Below are 22,687 nucleotides of genomic sequence, written 5' to 3'. Positions count from 1 at the left end.
GTTTGCAGGACGGGTGTTATCTTGCGGCCTTGTCCTCTTATCTCTGGGATGTGAGACTTTTTCTGCTCTTTTGCCATTTGCTGTACAAGTTCATATAGGATGTGCCTTGCTGTTGTTGTGGATTTGGATTATACCTGCTCATTTCTTTCAGGCATTCAAAAGGTTTCTGTTTGACCTGGTGCCACTGTTCTTTATTAGTTCCGCTATTACTCCATGTGGATTGGTCACGACACCTTAATGCATCTTGCTTCTCGATTTTCATTCCCAGCGATTCTCTGCCAAGCCACTCTTTCCATTCGTGTATCATCTTTTCAGCAGCTCTGAGTTGTTTCCTTTCGAAGTTAGTTTCATAATTAATGTAACCGGATATTTTATCATTCTCTTCAACTGTTCTCTGAACTTGGACTGTGTTGCTACATAAATTAATGTGTTTGTGCTGCAAGTTAAATTCCGCAACATATGTGCAACTTCCTCAAATATATATTCAGAATTGTCATCGAGGAGTTCACTAACATTAAAAATGAACAAAATATACGGTAACCACAACAGTATAAAACTGCTCGATATGGTCAGGAGTAAAATCACAGAATTCCGCCTGCTCTCCATCTCTGGATCATTCTGTCCCTTGCTATGACCCTTCAGTCCCTTACGGACTCGACTAGCCACTAATATATGCCTTACTGTCAGAGCATTAAGCAACAGAATTAATCCAAATGGTAACAATGGCGTTAAAATCTTATCAACCATTCTGAATCCAATCCATCTTGGGTCAGTAAAATAGGCTCGTTTGTTAGAACAATACAGAGGCACATTGTTAATTAATCGTTTAGGCTTAAATCGAAAGTAAATTGGTATGTTTTTTAAACTAAATAATATACTGATTGCTGCAAGAACTCCTGTTGAAGTTTTCCTGGTGCAATATTTAAATTTAAGCTTCTGGCAACAAATTGCAATAAATCGATCAAAAGTAAAGGCAATAGTGAACCAGACTGAACAGTCCATTGCTAAGCGAGCCAGGAGGTAGTTAACTTTACACACAGCAGTGAGTTTCAGGAGAGGCATCGGGAAATAATACCAATTGATTCGGAGAAGCATCACCTCAGTGATAATCGTCAATAGATCCGCCATTGCCATGGCCGCCATGTAACAAGTGGTGCATTTGGAGATCCCACACTTTCCCTGGGCTAAGATTACAATTGCCACGAGATTTGCTGTAAGAGGAAAGAGGCAGAAGGGTCTCAATATTGTTCATATTCGTGTGGAGATAGTAAGCACTGAGATTTGTTTAAAAACATGGAAATCGGCCCTTTTCACAATTCAAAAAATAAGTAAGGCAAGTCAGGTAATTGTCAATACATTAATTTTCTTTCATACGTGGAACGCGGGATTTCGACAAATCTATTGATATGAACGTCTGGATATTTTTATATCCATAGAATCATTGAATAACTACGGAAGCTACTTGGCCTACCGACGCTGCACTGAGCCTCAGTTGAAACATGCGTTGCTGGAAAAACACAGCTGGTCAGGCAGCATCCAAGGAGCAGGAAAATCGACATTTCGGGCATAAGCCCTTCATCAGGAATGAGGCTGGTGTGCCAAGCGAGCTAAGATAAAAGATAGGGGAGGACATTTGGGGGAGGGGCGCTGGGAGTACGATAGGTGGAAGGATGTGAGGGTGATGGTGATAGGCCAGAGAGGTGGTGGCGACGGAGAGGTCGGGGAGAAGATTGCAGGTCAAAAGAGCGACGCTGAATCCGGTGGTTGGGACTGAGATAAGGTGGGGGGAGGGGAAATGAGGAAGCTGAGAACTCTACATTTATCCCTTGCAGTTGGAGGGTTCCTCGGCGGAAGATGAGGCGCTCTTCCTCCAGGCGTCGTTTGGTCAGGATCTGGCGATGGAGGAGGCCAACGATCTGCATGCCCTTGGCGGAGTGGGAGGGGGGGATAAAGTGTTCAGCCACGGGGCAGTTAGTTTGGTTGGTGCAGGTGTCCCAGAGGTGTTCCCTCAAATGATCCGCAAGTAGGCGGCCTGTCTCCCCAATGAAGAGGAGGTCACATTGGGTGCAGCAGATACAGTAAATGATGTGTGTGGAGATGCAGGTGAACTTCCGACAGATATGGAATGATCCATTGGGGCCTTGGAGGGAGGTGAGGGGGATGGCATGATCGCAAGTTTTGCACTTCTTGCGGGTGCAGGCGAAGGTGTCAGGAGTGGAGGTTGGGTTGGTGGGGTGTGTGGACCTGACGAGGGAGTCGTGGCTGGAGTGGTCTCTCCGGAACACTGATAGGGGTAGGGACGGAAATATATCTCTGGTGGTGTGGTCTGTTTGGAGGTGACTGAAATGACGGAGGATGATACGATGTATCTGGAGGTTGGTGGGGTGGGGAAGGTGAGGACCAGTGGGATTCTGTCCTGGTGGTGATTGGAGGGGCGGGGTTCAAGAGCGGAGGTGCGGGAAGTGGAGGAGATGCGGTGGAGAGCATCGTCGACCATGTCGGAGGGGAAATTGCGGTCTTTGGAGTTGAGACCATTTGGGTAGTTCGGTAGTGGAATTGGTCTTCCTGGGAGCAGATGCGATGGAGGCAAAGGAATTGGGACTGTGGGATGGCGTTTTTACAGGGTGGGAGGAGGTGAAATCTCGGTAGCTGTGGGAGTCGGTCGGATTGTAGTAAATGTCTGTGTTGAGTCGGTCGCCCGAGATAGAAATGGAGAGGTCTCGGAAGGTGAGGGAGGAGTTGGAGACGGTCCAGGTAAATTTGAGGTCGGGGTGGAAGGTGTTAGTAAAGTGGATGAACTGTTCAACCTCCTCGTGGAAGCACGAGGTAACGCCAATACAATAATCGATGTACCAGAGGAAAAGGTGGGGTATGGTGCCAGTGTAGCTGTGGAAGATGGACTGTTCCACCTATCCGACGAAGAGTCAGGCATAGCTGGGGCCCATGCGGGTGGCCATGGTGTCCAAACCAAAGGAGTAGCCATGGGCACTTGCATGGGCCCCAGCTATGCCTGACTCTTCGTCCGATATGTGGAACAGTCCATCTTCCATAGCTACACCGGCACCACGCTCCACCTTTTCCTCCACTACATCGATAATTGTATTGGCGCTACCTCGTGCTCCCAAGAGGAGGTTTAACAGCTCATCCACTTTACTTACACCTTCCACCCAATGTCAAATTTATCTGGACCGTCTCAGACTCCTCCCTCCCCTTCCAATATCTCTCAATTTCTATCTCGGGCGACCGACACAACACAGACATTTACTGCAAACTGACCGACTCCCACGGCAACCTACATTACACCTCCTCCCACACTGCCCCCTTTTAAAACACCATCCCACAGTCCCAATTCCTTCGCCTCTGCCGCATCTGCTCCCAGGAGGACCAATTCCACTACCGAACTACCCAAATGCCCTCCTTCTTCTAAGACCGCAAATTCTCCTCGGACGTGGTCTGCGATGCTACCCACCGCATCTCCTCCACGTTCCGCATCTCCGCCCTCGAACTCTGCCCCTCCAATCTCCACCACGTCAGAACACCACTGGTCCACACCTTCCACCTCACCAACTTCCGGATGCATTATATCATCCTCCGTCATTTCCGCCACCTCCAAACAGACCCCATCACCAGAGATATATTTCCCTCCCCACCCCATCAGCGTTCTGGAGAGACCACTCCCTCCGCGACTCTCTCGTCAGTTTCACAACCCCCCCCACCAACCCAACCTCTACTCCTGCCACTTTCCCTTGCAACCACAAGAAGGGCAAAGCTTGCGCCCTCATCTCCCCCCTCACCTCCCTCCATGGCCACAATGGATCCTTCCCTATCCATTGCAAATTCACCTGCAACTCTGCAAATATCATTTACTGCATCCGCTGCACCCGACATGGTCTCATGTACATTGGGGAGACAGGCCGCCTACTTGCGGAATGTTTCAACGAACACCTCTGGGACACCCGCACCAACCAACCCAACCGCCCCGTGGCTGAACACTTTAACTCCACCTCCCGCTCCGCCAAGGGCATGCAGGTACTTGGCCTCCTCCATCGCCAGACCCTGACCACACAACCTGGAGGAAGAGCGCCTCATCTTCCGCCTAGGTTCCCATCAACCACACGGAATGAATGTAGATTTCTGCAGCTTCCACATTTCCCCTCCCCCACCTTATCTCAGTCCCAACCTCGGATTCAGCACCACCCTCTTGACCTGCAATCTTCTTCCTGACCACTCCTCCCCACCCCTCTCCGGTGTATTACCCTCACCCTCACCTCCTTCCACCTATCATATTCCCAGCGCCCCTCCACCAAATTCCTTCCTCCCCTCATTTTATCTCAGCTCGCTTGGCACACCAGCCTCATTCCTGAAGAAGGGCTCATGCCCGAAACGTCGATTCTCCTGCTCCTCAGATGCTGCCTGTCCTGCTGTGTTTATCCAGCATTACAGTTATCATCTCCAGTCTCCAGCATCTGCAGTCCTCACTTTATCCCTGTGCTGACCCTCAGAATAACATGTCAACCAGAACCCCCACGAGAATTTTCCATGCCTATCTGGTAATATCACATTTCCCATGGCAAATTCATCAAGCGTGTACATCCCTGGACACGAACGCTCAGTGGATAGTCCTGCTGCCTCACAGTGCCAGGTCAGTTCACATGAGAAAATCCTAAGCACAGACAATAAATCAATTATCTGAGCAGTTCCTTCCTTGCAGAGCGTTTTGTCTTTTCCAACTTTCTCATTCAAGTCTGTTCTCTGGGGATAGCACAGCACCAGAGACCCGGGTTTGATTCCAACCTGGGACAACTCTCTGTGTGGAGTTTGCACATTCTCCCTGTGTTTGTATGGGTTTTCTCCGGTGCTCCGATTTCCTCCTACAGTCCAAAGCTGTGCTTAAATGTCCCCAATGACTCTGCTTCCAGCACCACAGCTGGCAATGCATTCCATGTATGCATAACTCTCTGTGTAAAGAACCTACCTCTGACATCTCCTTCATTCCTTCCTCCTAATACCTTCAAACTATGAGACCTCGTACCAGTCAATCCTGCCCTGGGGAAAAGACTCCGGCTATTGACTCGATCTATTGATCTCATTGTTTTTTACACCACTATCAAGTCTCCTCTCTTCCCCCTTCTCTCCAGAGAGAAATGTCCGATCCGATTCTTCCTGTCTTCATAAAGCAAGCCCTCCAGTCCAGGCAGCATCCTGGTAAACCTTCTTTGCACTCTCTCCAAAGCCTCTTATATTTGCTTTTGTAGGCCGACCAAAACTGGACACAAAATTCCAAGTGTGATCTCACCAGGGACTTCTTCGAGGAGAAAGTGAGGTCTGCAGATGCTGGAGATCAAAGTTGAAACTTTATTGCTGGAACAGCACAGCAGGTCAGGCAGCATCCAGGGAACAGGAGATTCGAATCCTGAAGAAGGGCCTGTGCCCGAAACGTCGAATCTCCTGTTCCCTGGATGGTGCCTGACCTGCTGTGCTGTTCCAGCAATAAAGTTTCAACTCACCAGGGACTTGTCAAGCTGCAGCAAAACCTCGCAGCTTTTAAACTCGATGCCCCTGTTAATGAAAGCTAAAACACCACATGCTTTCTTCACAACACTATCCACTCGGGTGGAAACTTTGAGGGATCCATGTACGTGCACACCCAGATCCCTCTGTTTCTCCACACTGCCAAGAATCCCGTCTTTAATCGTCTATGTTAATCTTTGTGAATTGATATCAATTATTTCCTAAAGCAGGACGTGCGACACTCAATTCTATTTAAAATTGTGCACTAGCAAGAAGATTAATCCACATGAGAAAGTGCTGTCAATAAATACTTTCATCTAATTAGATTGAAAGTAAATGACGTGTGAAACAGAATGCAATCACGCAGACAAGAGCCAATCCAACGTATAATTCCTCTCAGAATCAAAAGACGATTGCTGTTATGGTTGTCCATTTTTTATCGCACACAGTGGAATCTGACATTGATAATCTCCAACAATACCTATTATCAGGGAATTTCCCACTTCCTGAATCTGGCTTCACAGGACAGACCATACAGAAACACACACACACACACACACACAAACATACCACAGACAGACGGACACACACCCCGACACATACATTCGCAGACACACGTCTCTGTGAGTGAGAAACAATTAAACAAGACAGGAATTTTCAGGAAAAAAAAGTCGCATTGTACAGATAAAAATGAAGTATTGGTACCAGAAATAATGCTATGGTGTCAGTATTAGAATGTCCAGCAAATACTATATGAAGTCACTGTACATATCAAAAGCCAATGCATATAAAGAATTAAACAATTTCAAGCCTTATAAACACTTACCAGGAATACCAATTATAGTGAGGATCGCATAAAACATTTTCCTGACAGCTCGTACGGTACTATGCATTTTATCTGTGAAAGTGCTGTGTTGGTTTGTACTGCAGACAATTTTCACAGTTAAACTCTGAAATGTTCCATCCCAGTGCATTCATTTTATACTTGCAGGGGTATCCATCGCGACGCTGAAGTTTATTTTTCATTTGGTAAATTTTGAGTAAACAGATTACAACATGCGTGACATCCCCAGTTAATGAAATACACAGGGTGCTGTGATTTAATTAGAGCCTGAAACACTCAAAATGGCCAGGTTTGATCATTTTAAAGTCGAGAGTGTGGTGCTGGAAAGCACAGCATGTCAGGCAGCATCCCAGGACCAGGAAAATCGACCGTTCGGACAAAAGCCCTTCATCAGATTCCTGATGAAGAACATTTGCCCAAAACGTCGATCGTCCCGCTCCTCTGTGCTACCTGACCCGCTGTGCTTTTCCAGCACCATACTGTCGACTCTAATCACTAGCACCTGCAGTCTTCACTTTCTACTGATCAGTTTAAAAATGTGCTCCACTTGGAAACTGCGAAACTACAACAGGAGTTTGAGATCTGTATTTTATACTCTTCTTGTGCTGGATCTAACGAATCCACTTAAACAAATCAGAAACCCAAGATAAACACATTAAGATATTCATAGCCCAGCAAGTTACTATCCAGCCAGTACTGTCAATCACAGCTCTCTGTGGCTTTCACTCAGCTGAGCTCTCTCACCCACTTCCTTCTTTTTCTCCTGAACTTTATCCTATAGCTGCTTGTTCAACTAGCTTTGAGGAAATTTGTTGTAGCTGCATTTTCTCTCAGTTATGTTTCTGGATTCACATGGGAAAGGATGAAAAAGGAAGGTTCTCCAGTACCACCTTTGCTTTACTAATGTATAATATTTATCTCCATGAGTTTTCTTTCACATGTACAAAGGTGGGAGCAATGCCTCTTTGTTTGAAATGTGTGAACCCCACATTGTAGTTATCACATCTGTCTGTTTTCTTGTTCTCGAATTGAATCCCTTCTTCAATGATGTACCTGGATTACAGCAGCAGCTACTTCCAAAATTGACCGATGGGTAGTTGGATGATAAAGTGGAACCATCATAAAATGCACTCGATTTCTGTAAAAGATGCACATATACGACACGACCAGCTATCCTTAGTAGCCAGCTATCCTTAGTTGCAGATGACAATCAACATGAGTTCGACTGGGACAACACTACTATTATAAGACAAGGCAAACAGAGAACAGCCAGGTAATTCCTGGAGGCATGGCACTCATCCACAGATTCAATCAATCAGCACATCGACTTGGGCCAAATATACCGACCACTGTCACGGACAGCTGGAACTGACAATCGGAAGCGGCAGAGACAAACCAATATAAATACCCGAAGAAACATCACAGAAGCGCATCACAGGAGGCTCCTAAGCACTGAAGATGTCACCTAGACATGGGACGAAACGTCTGCAACACAAATTCCCAGCTCAGCGAACAGAATCACAGTAAAGGTGATTCATACTCGGTAATTGTAACATTGTGGGGTGTATAACTCTTCCGTCAGACAGATGGCTGCTTGTTCCAGTCTCATAACACAAACCATTCGTTCTCAGTCCACTCTCAGAATTTTGCTGCCTTTGCATCTGTGTCGTCCTTTGGATATATTGAGCAAATTGGGCCGGTTTGTTCTTGCAGTCAGGGTCATTCATTACTATTACTCTGATCTCGGGATGGCTCATGGTTTCGGATGGTTTAGGCCGCTAATCCCCACAATAACAGCTATGAAGACCGGATGCTTTATTTTCAAAAGAAGGAAAGGTTTATAATGAGGCATGTGCTGGGTACAATCAAGACATGTTCGGGGCTCAGTTGGTATACTAGAATAAAATTTCTCATTCCTATTAGTGACATCCCCATTCTCTAATAGGATCGGTATGCCAGAAATAGGCTCGAGAGTCCGAGAAAAATGAAAGTTATTTATCTTACAGCGTTGTTGCTTTAACTCTTTTTGCATACTCCTCAGCCTGAATGACCTTACACTGTTATTCATGTTTCCTTTGTTTTCCATCTAATCATCCACAGTCAGCTGTGAACATGCCTCAGCTTTTGAGATTTCCATCTGCTGTACATACCTCTATCCCCCAGTCACATGCAGAATTCCTTCGACAGGGCATTAAGATATCTTTCCAATATTTAATTAGCAATAAATTAATGCAGCCACGCTTCAAATTAACCATGAGGCAATGACACTGGCCACTGACAATGTGTACAGTAATAAAACCAACTTGTCCTGCAATTAATTCTCATTTTGTGATTCAGGGCTAATACAATTGGTTATTAAAATTAATAACAAAATAATCATTATCTGTAATTCAGAGTGGAACTGAACAAGTGAATGAGACATTTTAAAATTTTTCAATATAAACTGGAAATTCATTTAGTCAAAATTCAATTTTAAAATGTACACAGTTAACAACTCTGAAATCCATTATAATTACCTGGTTCTAGTCCCTTTTTTAAAATCCCAGATTAGGTTCCATAAGTGGTCCTGACAAACATTGCTCATTTACAATTCTATAGGCCGTGAAATCGCTGCAGCAGCATTAAAAGGTCTTGTCTACTCACATGGCAACAAAATACTTCGAATGCATAAATAATGGACAAATCCAAAGGCACAGATATGAACAATGGGATATTGATTTTGTGACATGATTTATCAGAACATAATATTGGAATTGTCAGTGAGGGAAGAAAATTGAGAAAGAGGAAAGCCATGACTAGTACTTCGTAGTCATCAATGAGATGCAGCAGTTTTAAAATTAAGTGGATATAAACGAGTTCTAAACAAAAATTAAACATGCTAGTATCATTTTCTGAAAATAATACTGTTGGTTCGGGATATTTTGAATCTATCCTTATACTCCCAGTTTTACAATATTTAAGCAAATTAAATGAAGCTCATGGACTTCCTCCACTAAATGATCAAATGTTAAAGTCTGAACTGATTTTCCTCAATGGTTGGTTTAGATTTTTATTAAAATTTAACAGAGACCTGTTCTCATCCTGGAACAAAATGATTCTGAGCCAGAGACCAAGATTTAGTGTGCTACGACTTTAATTCCTTTCGTCAATTCCTTCATTTGTCCAAAATGTCGCGATGGTGAAAATTATCTTTGGCAATCGCATGAAATTATAGGGAATTTGAGACCAAGGTTATACTAATGTCAAATGGTGCAGAATCTAAGGAGAATACTTTTTTGTTAAAAAAAAGATTGTAATGTCGTGTTTCACCATATTAAACTGATTTCAATTGAAATGAGAATTGTTTTCATGTAAGCATAAACGTGATTAGTTAGAAATTGACAGTAGGACGGACATGGTCTGTAAGAAAAACAGGGGAGCGGAAGAGATAATATTTCATTTCATAATCACTGATGGTTCTTTACCCTTAAAAGAAATCATCCTAAATTCCCAAAATGCAAATCAAATTCAAAACATTCCTGGATCTCAACTCCAAGCGAATATGTCTCGGGGCAGTCCTTCCAGCTGGCGTTTGAAATTAACTAACCCCATCCGAACCTCAGCAGTCGTGGCGTGAGTCTGTAACCTGCGAAAGAGAACGAACAAAACCACACAAAGACAAACTGGCGAGTGGCGCAGCTGTGAATGTTCCCGTAATTTTCCTACAATTACCTCTCTATCTTGCACAGACGAAGGCAAGTGCAAATGCAACGTGTTTGCCAATTCCAACAGCTTTCCCTTGCTCTACTTTTGTGAAACCCTACAGTCATTTCTTCCACTCCCAGAAAACTCTTACTCACTGAATGAGCCAGTAGTTATGAAAGCACTGTTTAAACCAACCGAATTCAACACACGGAACAATAGACACCAACACCTCCCACGTGCCATCTTGGTGACCTACAAACCCAAAGTTGAATTTTGAATTATAGAATTAATCCCGACAAGAGCCTCCAACATGCCAGACTGCTGGAATATATTTATATAAGGTTGTCTCGAAAATAACGTTTCCTTATTTTAAAGACAGTCGTGAGTTGTACGTTTCACCTGTACGCAACTGTTCATACGACTCGGCTTTAAACAAAACAGAATTCATTTAACACTATAGTTGGAACACGAACAAAAAGAAAGAGGAATTTAGAATAACTGCACTGTTGCAAAATTTAAACGACCCGATAAAGTAACAATGACTAACTAACTGTTCCAAAACAGTAGCATCCCATAAACACACTTCTTGTAAAAAGGGTAAATACAAACAAATTCTTGCAGGAAGGTTGGAACAATATCCAGAGGAAGACTTCAGAAGAAAGTCAGACGAATCCTTCAACGAAGCTTGCAACTCCCATGTACTCACACATCTTGTGACAGCTTCAGCAAAACCAAACTAGAAAACGCCTTAACCATGAGGCCTGGACACACCTCTTCAATTGTTAAACGATACTCTCTGGCACATCTGCCTTTATGAAATTTCAAAAGAAAGGACAATACTACCTTTTTAAAGTGACAGACTCATCATACGAGCTAGGGAAGAAATCGTGGAGGCCCTGGCAGAAATGCTCACACCATCTGCAGCTCGGGTTAAGTTTCCAAAGGACTGGAGGGTGGCTAATAGTGTGTCTTTATTTAAGAGAAGTTCAAAGGAGAAGCCTGGGAACTATAGAACGAAGAGTCTGACAAAAGTGGCTGCTATGTTATTGGAGGATGCAGAGAGATAGATTTTACACGCATTTCGCGGGGGGGGCAGGGACATATTAGGAATGGTCAGGATGGCTTTGTACGTCGGAAATCGTGACTCACAACTTGATTTAGTTGTTAATGGACGGAAGTCAAAAGATAGATGAGGACAGAATGCTACACGTTATATACATGGACGTTAGAAAACTTTTTGACAAGATGGAATTCAATTAGAAACACAGCCGACATTGCATTCTGGTAAAACGAAGACGGGCTGCATTTTTAGATAATGACAGGGACCTGGGAGTTTTGTCAAACGGAAGGTTCTGGGGTTTCTTGCATATCGTTCGATGAAAGTTGCATCACAGGTAGTCTGGGTAGTTAATAACAGCATTATCACCTTTGTCGTCCGTGCTAATAACATTGATTATAGGAGTGGAAGTTAATTTTGAGGGTGTACACGATCTTGGTGATGCCACGTTTGGCGTATTGTGCATGTGGTCGCTCTGTTATTAGAAGGTTATTACTTAATTGGAAAGGTTTCAGAAAATATTCCGCAGGATGTTCCCTGGACTGAAGCGTTATAAATTACGACAGGCTGCCTAGCCTCTGATTTTTATCAATGTCGGGGAGACGATTGAGTGGTGACATTATAGAGGATTATAACACTTTGAGATATACAGATACGTTGAATACCAAAGGTACTCTCTCCAGGGTGGCGGAGTTCACAACTAGCGGGCATGTATTTAAGGTGACAGGAGAAATGCTTAAGAGGGATAGGAGGGGCAACGTTTTGATCCAGAGAGTGGTCGCATTTGGACTGGCCTGCCAGACGAAATGGAAGAGACAGGCAGAGTTAAAGCATTCACAAGACGTTTGGACAGGTTCATGAATAGGACAGGTTCAGAGACACATGGGCCAAGCGGATCCAAGTCGGTTTAATTTTGTTTGTGAGTATTGCCAGCGTAGATGAGTTGGATCGAAGGCTCTGTTTTTGTGCTGTATGACTCTGCGAAGCTGTGTCGCTATAACAGTCGGGGTTCCAAAATAGAAACAGGAAGTAAGTTGCACAGGTGAATTAAATTAACGCATTCATCATTAAGCATTTAATTTCAGTGGTTTGATGTGCGAGAACATACCTAGCACAATATAGTGATTTTTCACCACATTTTTGTCCAAATCCTTTCCAGGCAGGAATATTTTATAATAATCAGTTACTATCTGTTGAGTTGTTGTGATATTTATAGTCAATATGTCAGCACACATTTAAAAGCCCTACTCGTGACAACTTCAATATTCACGTGCAGCCGACGGCATCATGGTGCTGTTGCTGGGTTGATCAACGACAGAACGACACAATGCTCCGTGGATCCGGGGTTTGAATCCCAGCACACCAGATAATGGAATTTAATCTCAGTTAGAAAACTGACTGAAATGAAGAGACTAAATACGAGCATGAATCGATTGGCAATTGTCAGGTAAAATCTCATCTGATTCATGGATGTTCTTAAGGGAAAGAAATTACTACCCTTACCTGATCCGGCCTACATGTGACTCCAGATCCACAGCAAGGTGGTTGATTCAGTGTGTGGATGGACTGCATTTAAAACCAACACAGCAGGTGATGAAACAGGAAGCAGCCAAGTAAAGAAAAATATCGCCATTTTGCTATTGGAGATAAAGTGCTAGTGTTACTTACAGTAATAGGTGAACTTTTAAAATCAAGCTTTAGTGGACCTTATTAAATTAAAAGGAAATTGAGTGAGGTGCTTTACTTCATAATAGTTCTGGATAGTATGAATTCCCACAGAGTATGCTATGTGAAGATGTTTTAAAGTATTTTGATAGAAAGAAAAGCAAAAAGGGGAATGTGTTACTTATTGGAACACAATAAAGGGTATAAGTTGCACATGATTCGGAATTGAAAATTCTCAATTTAAATTGGGCACTAAAGAAGATTTCAAAAATTGTGATAAAATACTGACTTTAACTTCCAGAGAGGAATCAAAATGACCTGAAAGAGTTAATACAATCTCATGGGGAGATATGTGGGAATAACGTTGGAAATACTAATCTAATAACACACAATGCTGAGAGACGAAGTGTTGCTTCAGATAAACAACACCCTTGCAGGGTTAACAGTGCAAAATGGGCACAGATTTTAAACGAGTTTGAAAGCATGCTCAACGGCAACATTTTCAACCAGAGTTCCAGTTACTGGAGCTCACCCAGAGTAATAGTCCAAAACCAAATGGTATCCAATGATTCTGTGTGGAATATCACAAAGTCAATGCAGCTACAATTGAGCTGATGATGATGCCATTCTACCTTTGGAAAACCGCATTGAGAAGGTGGGATAAGCAATTTACATTGCTCAGTTGTCCTTACTCAGGTGATACTGGCAGGAACGATTATTTACTTTTGAACTAAGATAGTTCAAGCATGTCCGACACTGAATGTCATAAGTCATGCAATTCTCCATTAAAAAAAAATGCACCACCACATTTCCAAAATTATCAGTAAAGAAATTTATATACGATCCAATTGTGTGATATACATGGAAGTCCTGGTGATTTTCAGCCACTTCAGGTGAAACGATTGCAACATCAATAGGAATTGTTCTGTCGACATTTGGAGGTAAACCTGGTTATAAACCTGGCTAAGAGTGAGTTTGTGAAATTCCAAGCCACATATCTGGACCATAACCTTGAACATGAACAAATGGCCTCTCGTGATGTGGAAAGAAAGGTTAATCAGGAGTTTCCCAACCCATCAACGTAGATGCAGTGCTAAGATTCTTAAGATAAAGTGTTGTTTGAGGAAATTCGCATCGAATATTGGTAGTGTGTTTTATTCATTGACTGACTGATTGAAGAACTGCAGAAAATTTCACTGGACGGCCAATTGCTTTGAGGCATTTGACAGATTGAGAACCATGATACTGCTCCAGTGTTAGCCACCCCTAATTACACAAAGCCGTTCAGGGTGACTATCGGGGCGAGTGATGTGGATGTCGTTGCTGATGTCTAACAAGAGGATGACGAGGATTAGAATTATCTATTGAGTATTTTTCCAAGAAAATGTATAATCATCAGCAAAACAACCAATTGAGAATGGAGCCTTGAGTCTGCTATTATTCTTACAACATTTCAACAAATACTTTTTCAGGAAAGGAAGTTATTATTTCAACGATTTAATTTGAAAATTATACATGTGTCAAGACGACAGAATGAAAGAAAAAAATTATACACGTGGCAGACAACATGAAGTAATTGCCGAGAATTAAATCAAATTAATCCCAAACATATTTCATTGTACCTCATGCCGAAACAGCGATGACTTTGTTCTGACCTCAAACACCTGTCTTGAATAATAGGAAAAGGGAAGATTAAATAATTGCTATTTGATGTACTTAGTATCTACGATTTTATAGGGGTTTTATTAGAATCAACGGGAGAACTTGATATAGACGCAAGCCATCCTTTTGTGAACCAACCTTTTTACTGATATCTCACGACCTGATAATTACTGATTCACTCTAACATAGTCTAACCTCAATTCTTCATTATTTATGGTTCTTTTGCTCAGGATTCCCTCTGTCAGCCTGGGAGAGCAATTGCGCTTCGCCTTTGTGTAAGTTTTCATCGAAATAATATCGAGTTGCTTACATTTCTTTTCATTTGAGGAATAAACAGTGTATTAACTACCTTCCACTGAGAGGGGTAACGGCAGGGACATTGAATATTTTTTTGAAATAAACACAGAGAGATTCATGAATAGCAGTAAAATCAAGGGTTATCGAGGAGTGGATGACAATGTTACACTCGGTAGAAAATCGGATCAGTCATGAAATCATTGAATAGTTGGGAGGGAGACTGGTCTTGTCCTGATCCTGGTTGTTGTTTGCAACATCATCTCGGATATTCTATTCCTGATATCATTACTGATTACTTTTGTAAATGTGCATATTGAACAAATGATAAAACTTTGGTGGAACAAATCTTGTTCCAATGAGAAGGACATAGTGTTTTGAAGTCCTTTCAATCAGTTACAAGAGTACAAATAATGTCCACCCGTTTACATTGCTTCAGGGTAAAGGATCAACACCAATTTATATAAGGAGGTAGAAATATCCGATCTACGTTTGTGCACAATATATTTGTAGATAATTCTTTAGGATGGCAATGTTTTCAACAGTCATCACTGTACTATTAAAAAAGTGATCTGTTTCTGCCCTGGGAATTTTATCGAAATTGTCTGTTCCGATGGATGTGTGCTGATTGTTTGGGAAGAGAGTGGCGTGATTTTTGTTGACACTAATTGTTACCAAAATTAAGGTATGGTCATTTCCTTTTTGAAGTCCAAAAGTCTGACCAAAGCACTGACGAATTGAAACTCTGAACAAACTTGCAATCAAATGGCGACTAACCAGGAATTTGAAGTGGTTTTCTTGATTTCTTCACAGTTAATGTAGTGACAATCTTCATCCTGCTTCATAAAAATAACCTGTGGATTGTCTCCATGCGTCAGTCGTAAGCTGGTGTCATGTTTCTGTCAGATCTACTGGTCATTATCCTTGGCCGGACATTGTGACACATTCTGATTATTTATTGTTTTTTTTTATTTCTTGTTCTCCATACAATGTATGAATATTTACGACACTGTCCTCTGAGAATCTCTGTTTTGGTGTAATAAAAACAATGTTCCGTTGTCTCATGCCTCGGTCACTATCAAGTGTGTCCTCCACACCTTACTCTCCCATTTTCAATGATTCTCTTGCTCAATGTTTTTTTCTGACAAACCAATTTAGTGACAATTAGAGCCCGCAGGAGTCTCAGGGCTCACAGCAGAGAAGAAAAATGTCGAGATGCAGAGATTGAGATTCGAAGGAAATCCGTCATTTTACTCGTTGTTATCTGAAACAATTTCATCTGTTATATTCAATGTTCACAGTGTTTTCTATTTGAAGAATTATGTGTCATTTTGGATTTCAGTCTGTTAATTTACATGGGTACATGTTGGAATTGGGTTTCATTTTACAGCATCTCAGTTATGCAGACTAAGTTCAGAGAGTAGTTGAATACGTTGAATCATTCTTTTAAAGATTATTCAATCCATGAATTGTCCATTTCATTTAGAATACCCAGACAAGAAACAAACTGTCAGTATTATAATAAACTAAGGTCAATGCAGGCTTGAACATTATTATCACAGGTTTGCACATTGCAATTCCTCCCTCTCCTCCGTGGGCTGTGCAACAAATTTCGGAAAGAGAGATTTGGACTTTATGTCTGAGAGGAATTATTAGTGATAGTTATTGTGAAGAGTTAAACGATAAATGATAGGTGGACTGGAATCTATGGTGGACAAAAAAGAGGATGTGGAACCTTGGAGAAGAGACAAGAAAGAATAGTGAATAAGAAAAGTGAGTTCGCAAATCAAAAGCCGTTTTCAAATAACGCCACAGTAAAAAAAAAAGGAGAAATTGACATCTTATGTTAAAAGAAAATAGGCCTAAATGGTTCGTGGCCTCCTGCCAGAACAAGCACAACAAAATGAATGTAACTGCATTGTTTGATAATGAAGAAATTAATATAATAAGGGGATTGGATATTAGTTCTGATCATTTGGAAACTGTCTGGAATAAGCTGACATACACCAAGACGCCAAAATAGTAGTACGTCTGGAATTGTTTTGTTGGGAGTGACATTAAACTGGAAAAAAAGTAAGAACAACGTTGGAAATAATAATGAATAATAACTGATCACTATAATCTGCATCCGGATTGGGGAAATCAAAGAGTCACATCTCCATGGAGGGGGAACACCTGAAGTTGAAACAGCACCGTTTCCATAGCCCGTCGGATGATGAATCCAAGAGAAAACATTACAACCCAGTATGTGTGCTGGATAATGCGAATGAACTTAATAATCATTTTGCCTGACATGCCTCGAGAATTAATGGCAATCATGGAGAGTGAAATATTAAACTCTGTGACGTGATTCCTGATCACAATGGAGGAAAGTACAACGGTATGATATACATGATAGCGATGTCAGATTCGGGAACATAATTGAAATGTTGTAGATATAAAAGCAATGCAAGGCATCCTAACACCGCATGGTCGAACTGCAGTGTCATGTCTTGCATATTTGCAAAACTGGACAGAACCATGATATACAAGAGAAATTAGAATTGGTATTAAACAGAAAGAAGTGGCAAAAATATTATTTGGAATAGGACAACAGACCTGAGAAGTCAAATGAAAAGCCTTTCAAACTCAGCAATGGGAGAAAAAGGTTGATTGGGGCGATTGAAGTGGTAGGGGGTGGATCCATCTCCGTGGAGGACTGGTAGATCAGTATAATGTTCTCTACCCATTTTGGACTGGGTGATCGATGTGATTGAGTGTTTGCTCCACAGAGGACTGATGGAGAGGCATATTGGATGGGGCAAAAGTTTGACATGGAGAGTGTGCGGGAATGGAAAATGGAGGACGGTTGTAGAGTATAAAAAGATGCACAGTATCAAGGTCTGGATATTACACGAGGCTTCTGAGGGTCAAGTAGTGAAAAAATATCACCCTCCAGGGATTTCACTCCCACGTCTTCTCTTGCTCTCCATTTTTCTCTATTTTTCCACTCCATTTAAATTTTCTCTCACTTAATCTGGTCTTTCCGCTACCTAACTACGTTTTTCTCTTTGATTCACTTCCCCTTTATCCTACCTCACTCTTCCTCCTCTCTAAATTATCTGCCTTCTTTTCCCCACACTGCATCTGTGACTGTCTGTCTCCCTCACTCCATTCATCTTCCTGCAATGAAACAAAAGGATCAGTGGAGAGTGTGACGATCCAGAGGTGTTTTTTCATATTGTGGGGCAGGCATGGGGACAGACTGATACAGTATATGACGTGCATGGACCACAGTTAGATGAAGGAGATCAGTTGCAATACTAAGAGCCAGTAAAGTTTTGAATTGGGCCAGACAGTTTGGGTAATTTTTTTAAAGCGAACTATTTGGAGGGATGCGCAATATTTGAGCGAGAACATTTTTGAGCAGAAATAACGTCGGGGAAACGGGCAAAACTTAGGGACGTGGCAATACTGGCTAGATATAAAATTGAGGAAAATGCAGTATTGAGAGTACAAGCATTCTTTGTAAAAAATGAAATTATATGGCGTACAAAATACATTCACGTTGTTTGCAAAATTATGGGACTGCAAAATCGAGAGAGCAATACTTTGGGGGCAGACAGAGTGTGAGGAAAACACGGAAGTAGCATTGTCAGTGTAGTTACACAGAGAATGAAGGTTAGAGTTTAAGGTAGGAAGAATGGGGCTGTAAGTCATGTGGAAGTTAAGCAAGTATTGTAAAGAGATTGAAAATGCTGCGGATTGCAAATATTTATGGACTGAAAATCTGGAGGGGTTTTCCATCATTCTGTGTGTCTGTCTCTCCCAGTGTCTCTCTCTCTCTCTCTCTAACTCTTCCTGCTTTTCCTTTCCTCTGTCAGCCCTTCTTTCTCCCTGAACTTTCTTTTCCCAACTAATAAGCCTTTTGCCCTGAATCTCTCTGTTCTCAATGGGTGAATTGGTACGTAAAACATTTGTTGGGAGCAAAATTTGAGGGGCAATATATGGTGGTAAGGGGAAAATGGAACGCAGAACGTTTAGAGAGAGAGAAATGACTGTGGGTGCAATAGTTCAGGTAATGAAAAATTGGGTAGCAAAGCTGGAGGAAGTTGCATAATTGTGGACGGCTTTCAGCGGCAGTTATGAGGGAATGCACAAGTTGTTGCACTGGCAGCTGCCACAATGTAGGCACGCAGACAATTAAAGAAGAGTCACAAATTCTGCGTGTGGATTATATTTGGGAATTTGACAAATGGAGGTGGAAAATTGTAAGATTGAAATTTATTGAAGGGAAACTTCAGCGGGAGTAATTGAGCAAGGAGTGGCAGTTAAACATTTGGGTTGAGTGCTCAGTGAAGGCAGGCATGCAAGGTGTTTCACAATATATGGGGCATTCGGAAGAGTGAGTGGAAAATTTATGCACATCACGTTTTAATCGGGCGAAGCAACAATATCTGAAATAATTGGGGGCTGCAATATTTGTAGTCATGCAAACAATTGAGGTAAGTCAGGGGTGGTGCATAAATGAGGGATAGTGGTTTGGTGGCTGTGAAATAGGGGATGATAATGTCATTTTGGAGTTGGTGCAAAAATTGAGAGGGGGAAACCTGAAGGGTTGTGCAAATGCAAGGGTCTGATAAACTGTGAAACTAAGGTGAAAAGGACGAACGGCTTGAGAAATACAATGTAGGACGCAACAAAATGTGAACGACTGCAAAAGCTATAGGGATAAGTCTTAGGGGAGCAAACTTTGAGAGTGTCAAAACACTTTCGGATGTGCAAAAAGATAGGATTTGAAAAATTTTGGAGTCATGAAACTCGGCAGAAGACAGCAGCGAAATTGTACAAAGCTGAATAACCTGGTAGGGCCCACAGCAAAGCTGGGGGATGCAACATGTTTTGGGGTCATACAAATGGGCGTCAGTTTTAAATTAAGGGGACCACAAAATTGAGAGAAAGAGTCAGGTGCGTGCAAAGGGTGAGAAAAGTCAGTGGAATAAGATAAAAACACGAGTCCGTGGAAAAAAAAATGAGGCAGGGAGAAAGAGATAGCAGAAAATGAGGAAGAAGGAAAATAACGCAGGGAAAGCAAAGACGGGGAATAGGCGGATAGATAGGAGAGAAAATAGACGCTATAGCAAAATAGAGCCATAGGTTAAAAAAAAAGACAAGAAGAAACGAGAGACGAAAGTGAGCCTGAGAAAAAAAAAGAGAAGTGATAGAGCATTGGACAGAATGGAAGAGTGAGGGAAAGTGCCGAGAAGAAGGTGGGGAGAAAGAAGAAGAAAGAAGGACATACAGAGGAAGAAAATGAAAGAACAAAGTAGACAATAAGAGACAGACAGAGAAAGACAAAGAAAGATGAAAGATAGAGGAAGGATAGCTCTAGACTGTGATCGAAAGTGTTTAGAGTCACCTCGAGAAAGAAAAATAATCAGAACAGCGAAACAGAATTGGGAAGAAAGAGGAAACGTGAGAGAGAAATTGGAAGGTTGGGAACGAAAGACAGAGTGGAAAAAAGAATGGAGAAAGAACGAGAGAGAGAAAGCAGGACAGAAAGAGTTTGAGGGGTACACACACAGACTCTGGGAGAGACAGCGAGACTGGGAAAGAAAAAGAGACAGAGAAAGAGAGCGAGATAGGCATATGAAATATCGAGAGTGATCAATAAATGGCTAAAACGAGATCGGGACAAATTGGAGTTAAAGAACGTCAAGGTGTATGGGGACTCATGATTCCAGTGGATCCAAGCCCAGTCGACTATTTCTCATATCTTCGCTCTCCATTCCGGGACAAGCCCTGTTCATCGGGTTTGCTTCAGCCTGGCAGGTTCATGAAGCATGAGAGGTTAAAGGATAAAAACTGGCAATGAGATTCCAGCACCACCAACACATTTTCTCACTCACACGCCGAGAGACAGACACCATCTGACACTGCTGGTCTGTGCATATAGCAAACAAAATAATCTCCGAATTCCCTTCTACGTTCATAACTCGTGCTCTAGGAATGGAAAAAAACGAAGAGATATTTTTGGGAGATGAGAGGGAGAGGGAGGGCGTTTAAGGAAAGGCTGCAGCTCAGTACTTTAATTCAGATTGCATTTGTTTGCCAACCGTACCCACCAATCACACTACACCCGGGCCACAAAGACCAGAAATCCACAAAGAGAAAAATGATGCAGTTTGGGTAGGAAAGGAAACACAGGCATCTTCAGCAAAGGAACTTATATTTATCCTCATAACCTTCCAAGATCCATATACGGCTATCTTTGACATTGCAAATTCTACACTGTGCTGTCCACGGGCATGAAGGACCCGAAATATGCCTCCAACTACCCTTTCACATTCCATTATCAACACACATTGAACAAGCTTTCAGGTCGATCACTGTACACACACGATAACTTCACTTGAATGCACAAGGAGACACGAATTGCATTATATTCTGTCATTACTATTGTCTTTGTGTCGTGGGATACATGTTGTCTCAAAACATTGTAGAGTGCCAAAACATTGTAGAGTGCCTTACCATGCATAAATCCGCTTGTGTCCCTTTTGTCAATCACTTGAACTTTCGCATTTGTTATTTCTGGCATTTGTCTGGCTCTCCTGCATGCTAGCGCCGCGCTACACAGTTGGCGCCCGTTCTTTCTTGTTTCTGCTCCTGGCAAACGTCTGCATTTCAAATCGAAAATGGAGCTGGTTATCACCTAACATGAATCTCTGTCGGTTGTTTTCATTTTCTTGACCCGTTTGAACTTGCAATGGTGTTTGGTGCAAGGGTGAATATGACATTATTGCAGATAGTAGAGACTGGAGCGACATGGTGGCTCAGAGGTTAATACTGCTGCCTCTCAGCACCAGGAACCCGTGCAAGGGCCGAATGAGTCCTCTGCGGTGCACGGGTTCTTGATAATATCATTGTAATCACCACTTATTCGCTTTTTCCTATGCATCTGGCCCTCATTTCCAAAGAACAGTGCCCTGTTCGTGATCCATCTAAAAACGTTCCATATTTCCATTAGTGCTAACGTTAACATATAATGCCCACACTGCTGGATTCAAGTCATTCGGCCCATCAGATCCAGACCGACCCTCTGAAGAGCATACCGGGCAGACCAACCCTAACCACGCATTTCATAATATATCAAAACAGGGAAGATTTCCACTATGGAAGAAAACCAGAATGCACAGCAGACTACAAATTGCACACAGACTGGATTTGAATACGGTTTCCTGGTGCTGCGATGCAGCAGTATTTACCTCTGAGCCACCATGTCGCTCCAATCTCCATTATCTGCAATATTCTCATATTCTCATTTAACTGTAATTTTATATATTCTAGCCAATGTTAAAGACTGACTTGATTGTAGAATCTAATTTCTTAATTGTTGAAGCGTCTGACGATTAAATGTGATCTGTTAATATTGCTGGCCTGCCACCTAATCTTATTATTCAATCGGTGTATCAGTTTACACGACCAAGGGTTCTGTGCTTATGATTCAGTTTTTTTGAGTGTAGTAAATACTTTGGGCGGAAGGTTTGCTGTCCAGTTACTCGCTCTTTAATTAATTTGCACGAAATTACAAATTCGTTCACTCAGCAATTAGTGAGAATTCACATCAAGGATGTAAAGTTAACTCATTCTCTAATGAGGCAAGCTTAAGGAGTTAATGCTAATCTACTTTTTCGCTAGTTCTTCAATTCCTCGACAGAATGTGGGAGAAAGTAAGGTTTTCAAACAAATTATGGCTCTGATAAAGTAAGTAAATGTGCCCCACTTCGCCAATGATTGCTTGCCTTCTCGAAGCCAAGCTTGAATCCTTGCGAACATCGGGTGAGTTCCTACTTAAACCATTTGCTATTCATGTTTCAGGTTTTGTTGAAGTCCATTTCTGAGCTTTTGACAATTTTTCTTTACAGTAGACTGACAAATAGGGGTGGAAACTACATGGACAAATGGCGAAATGCGGAAAGACTAAAAGAGAC

At 42.1% G+C, this 22,687-nt stretch overlaps 1 protein-coding gene across 1 annotated transcript; it reads right to left on the bottom strand.

Annotated features, from left to right (window-relative positions):
• Nucleotides 1-303: 303 nt before the first annotated feature.
• LOC148138161 (putative G protein-coupled receptor 139) lies at nucleotides 304-6,404 on the bottom strand. Its single transcript, XM_087981861.1, has 2 exons — nucleotides 6,338-6,404; nucleotides 304-1,211 (listed from the first exon to the last, which is right to left on the bottom strand). The coding sequence occupies exons 1-2, from the start codon at nucleotides 6,402-6,404 to the stop codon at nucleotides 304-306; spliced, it is 975 nt and encodes a 324-aa protein (XP_087837987.1).
• Between the last annotated feature and the right edge of the window lie 16,283 nt (nucleotides 6,405-22,687).

Source organism: Chiloscyllium plagiosum, unplaced genomic scaffold (genome assembly GCF_037043375.1).
Source record: "Chiloscyllium plagiosum isolate Xiang-an unplaced genomic scaffold, Cpla_swu_hap1 HiC_scaffold_41, whole genome shotgun sequence".
In the NCBI taxonomy this organism is placed as follows: domain Eukaryota; kingdom Metazoa; phylum Chordata; class Chondrichthyes; order Orectolobiformes; family Hemiscylliidae; genus Chiloscyllium; species Chiloscyllium plagiosum.
The sequence above is the reverse complement of the archived record's forward strand: the minus strand, read 5'-3'. Positions and strand labels throughout refer to the sequence as shown.

Coding starts and splice junctions, on each gene's coding strand:
- LOC148138161 (XM_087981861.1), bottom strand. CDS start 6,404: ATGCATAGTACCGTACGAGCTGTCAGGAAAATGTTTTATGCGATCCTC. Junction 1,212..6,337: donor CACTATAATTGGTATTCCTG/GTAAGTGTTTAT, acceptor TTCCTCTTACAG/CAAATCTCGTGGCAATTGTA.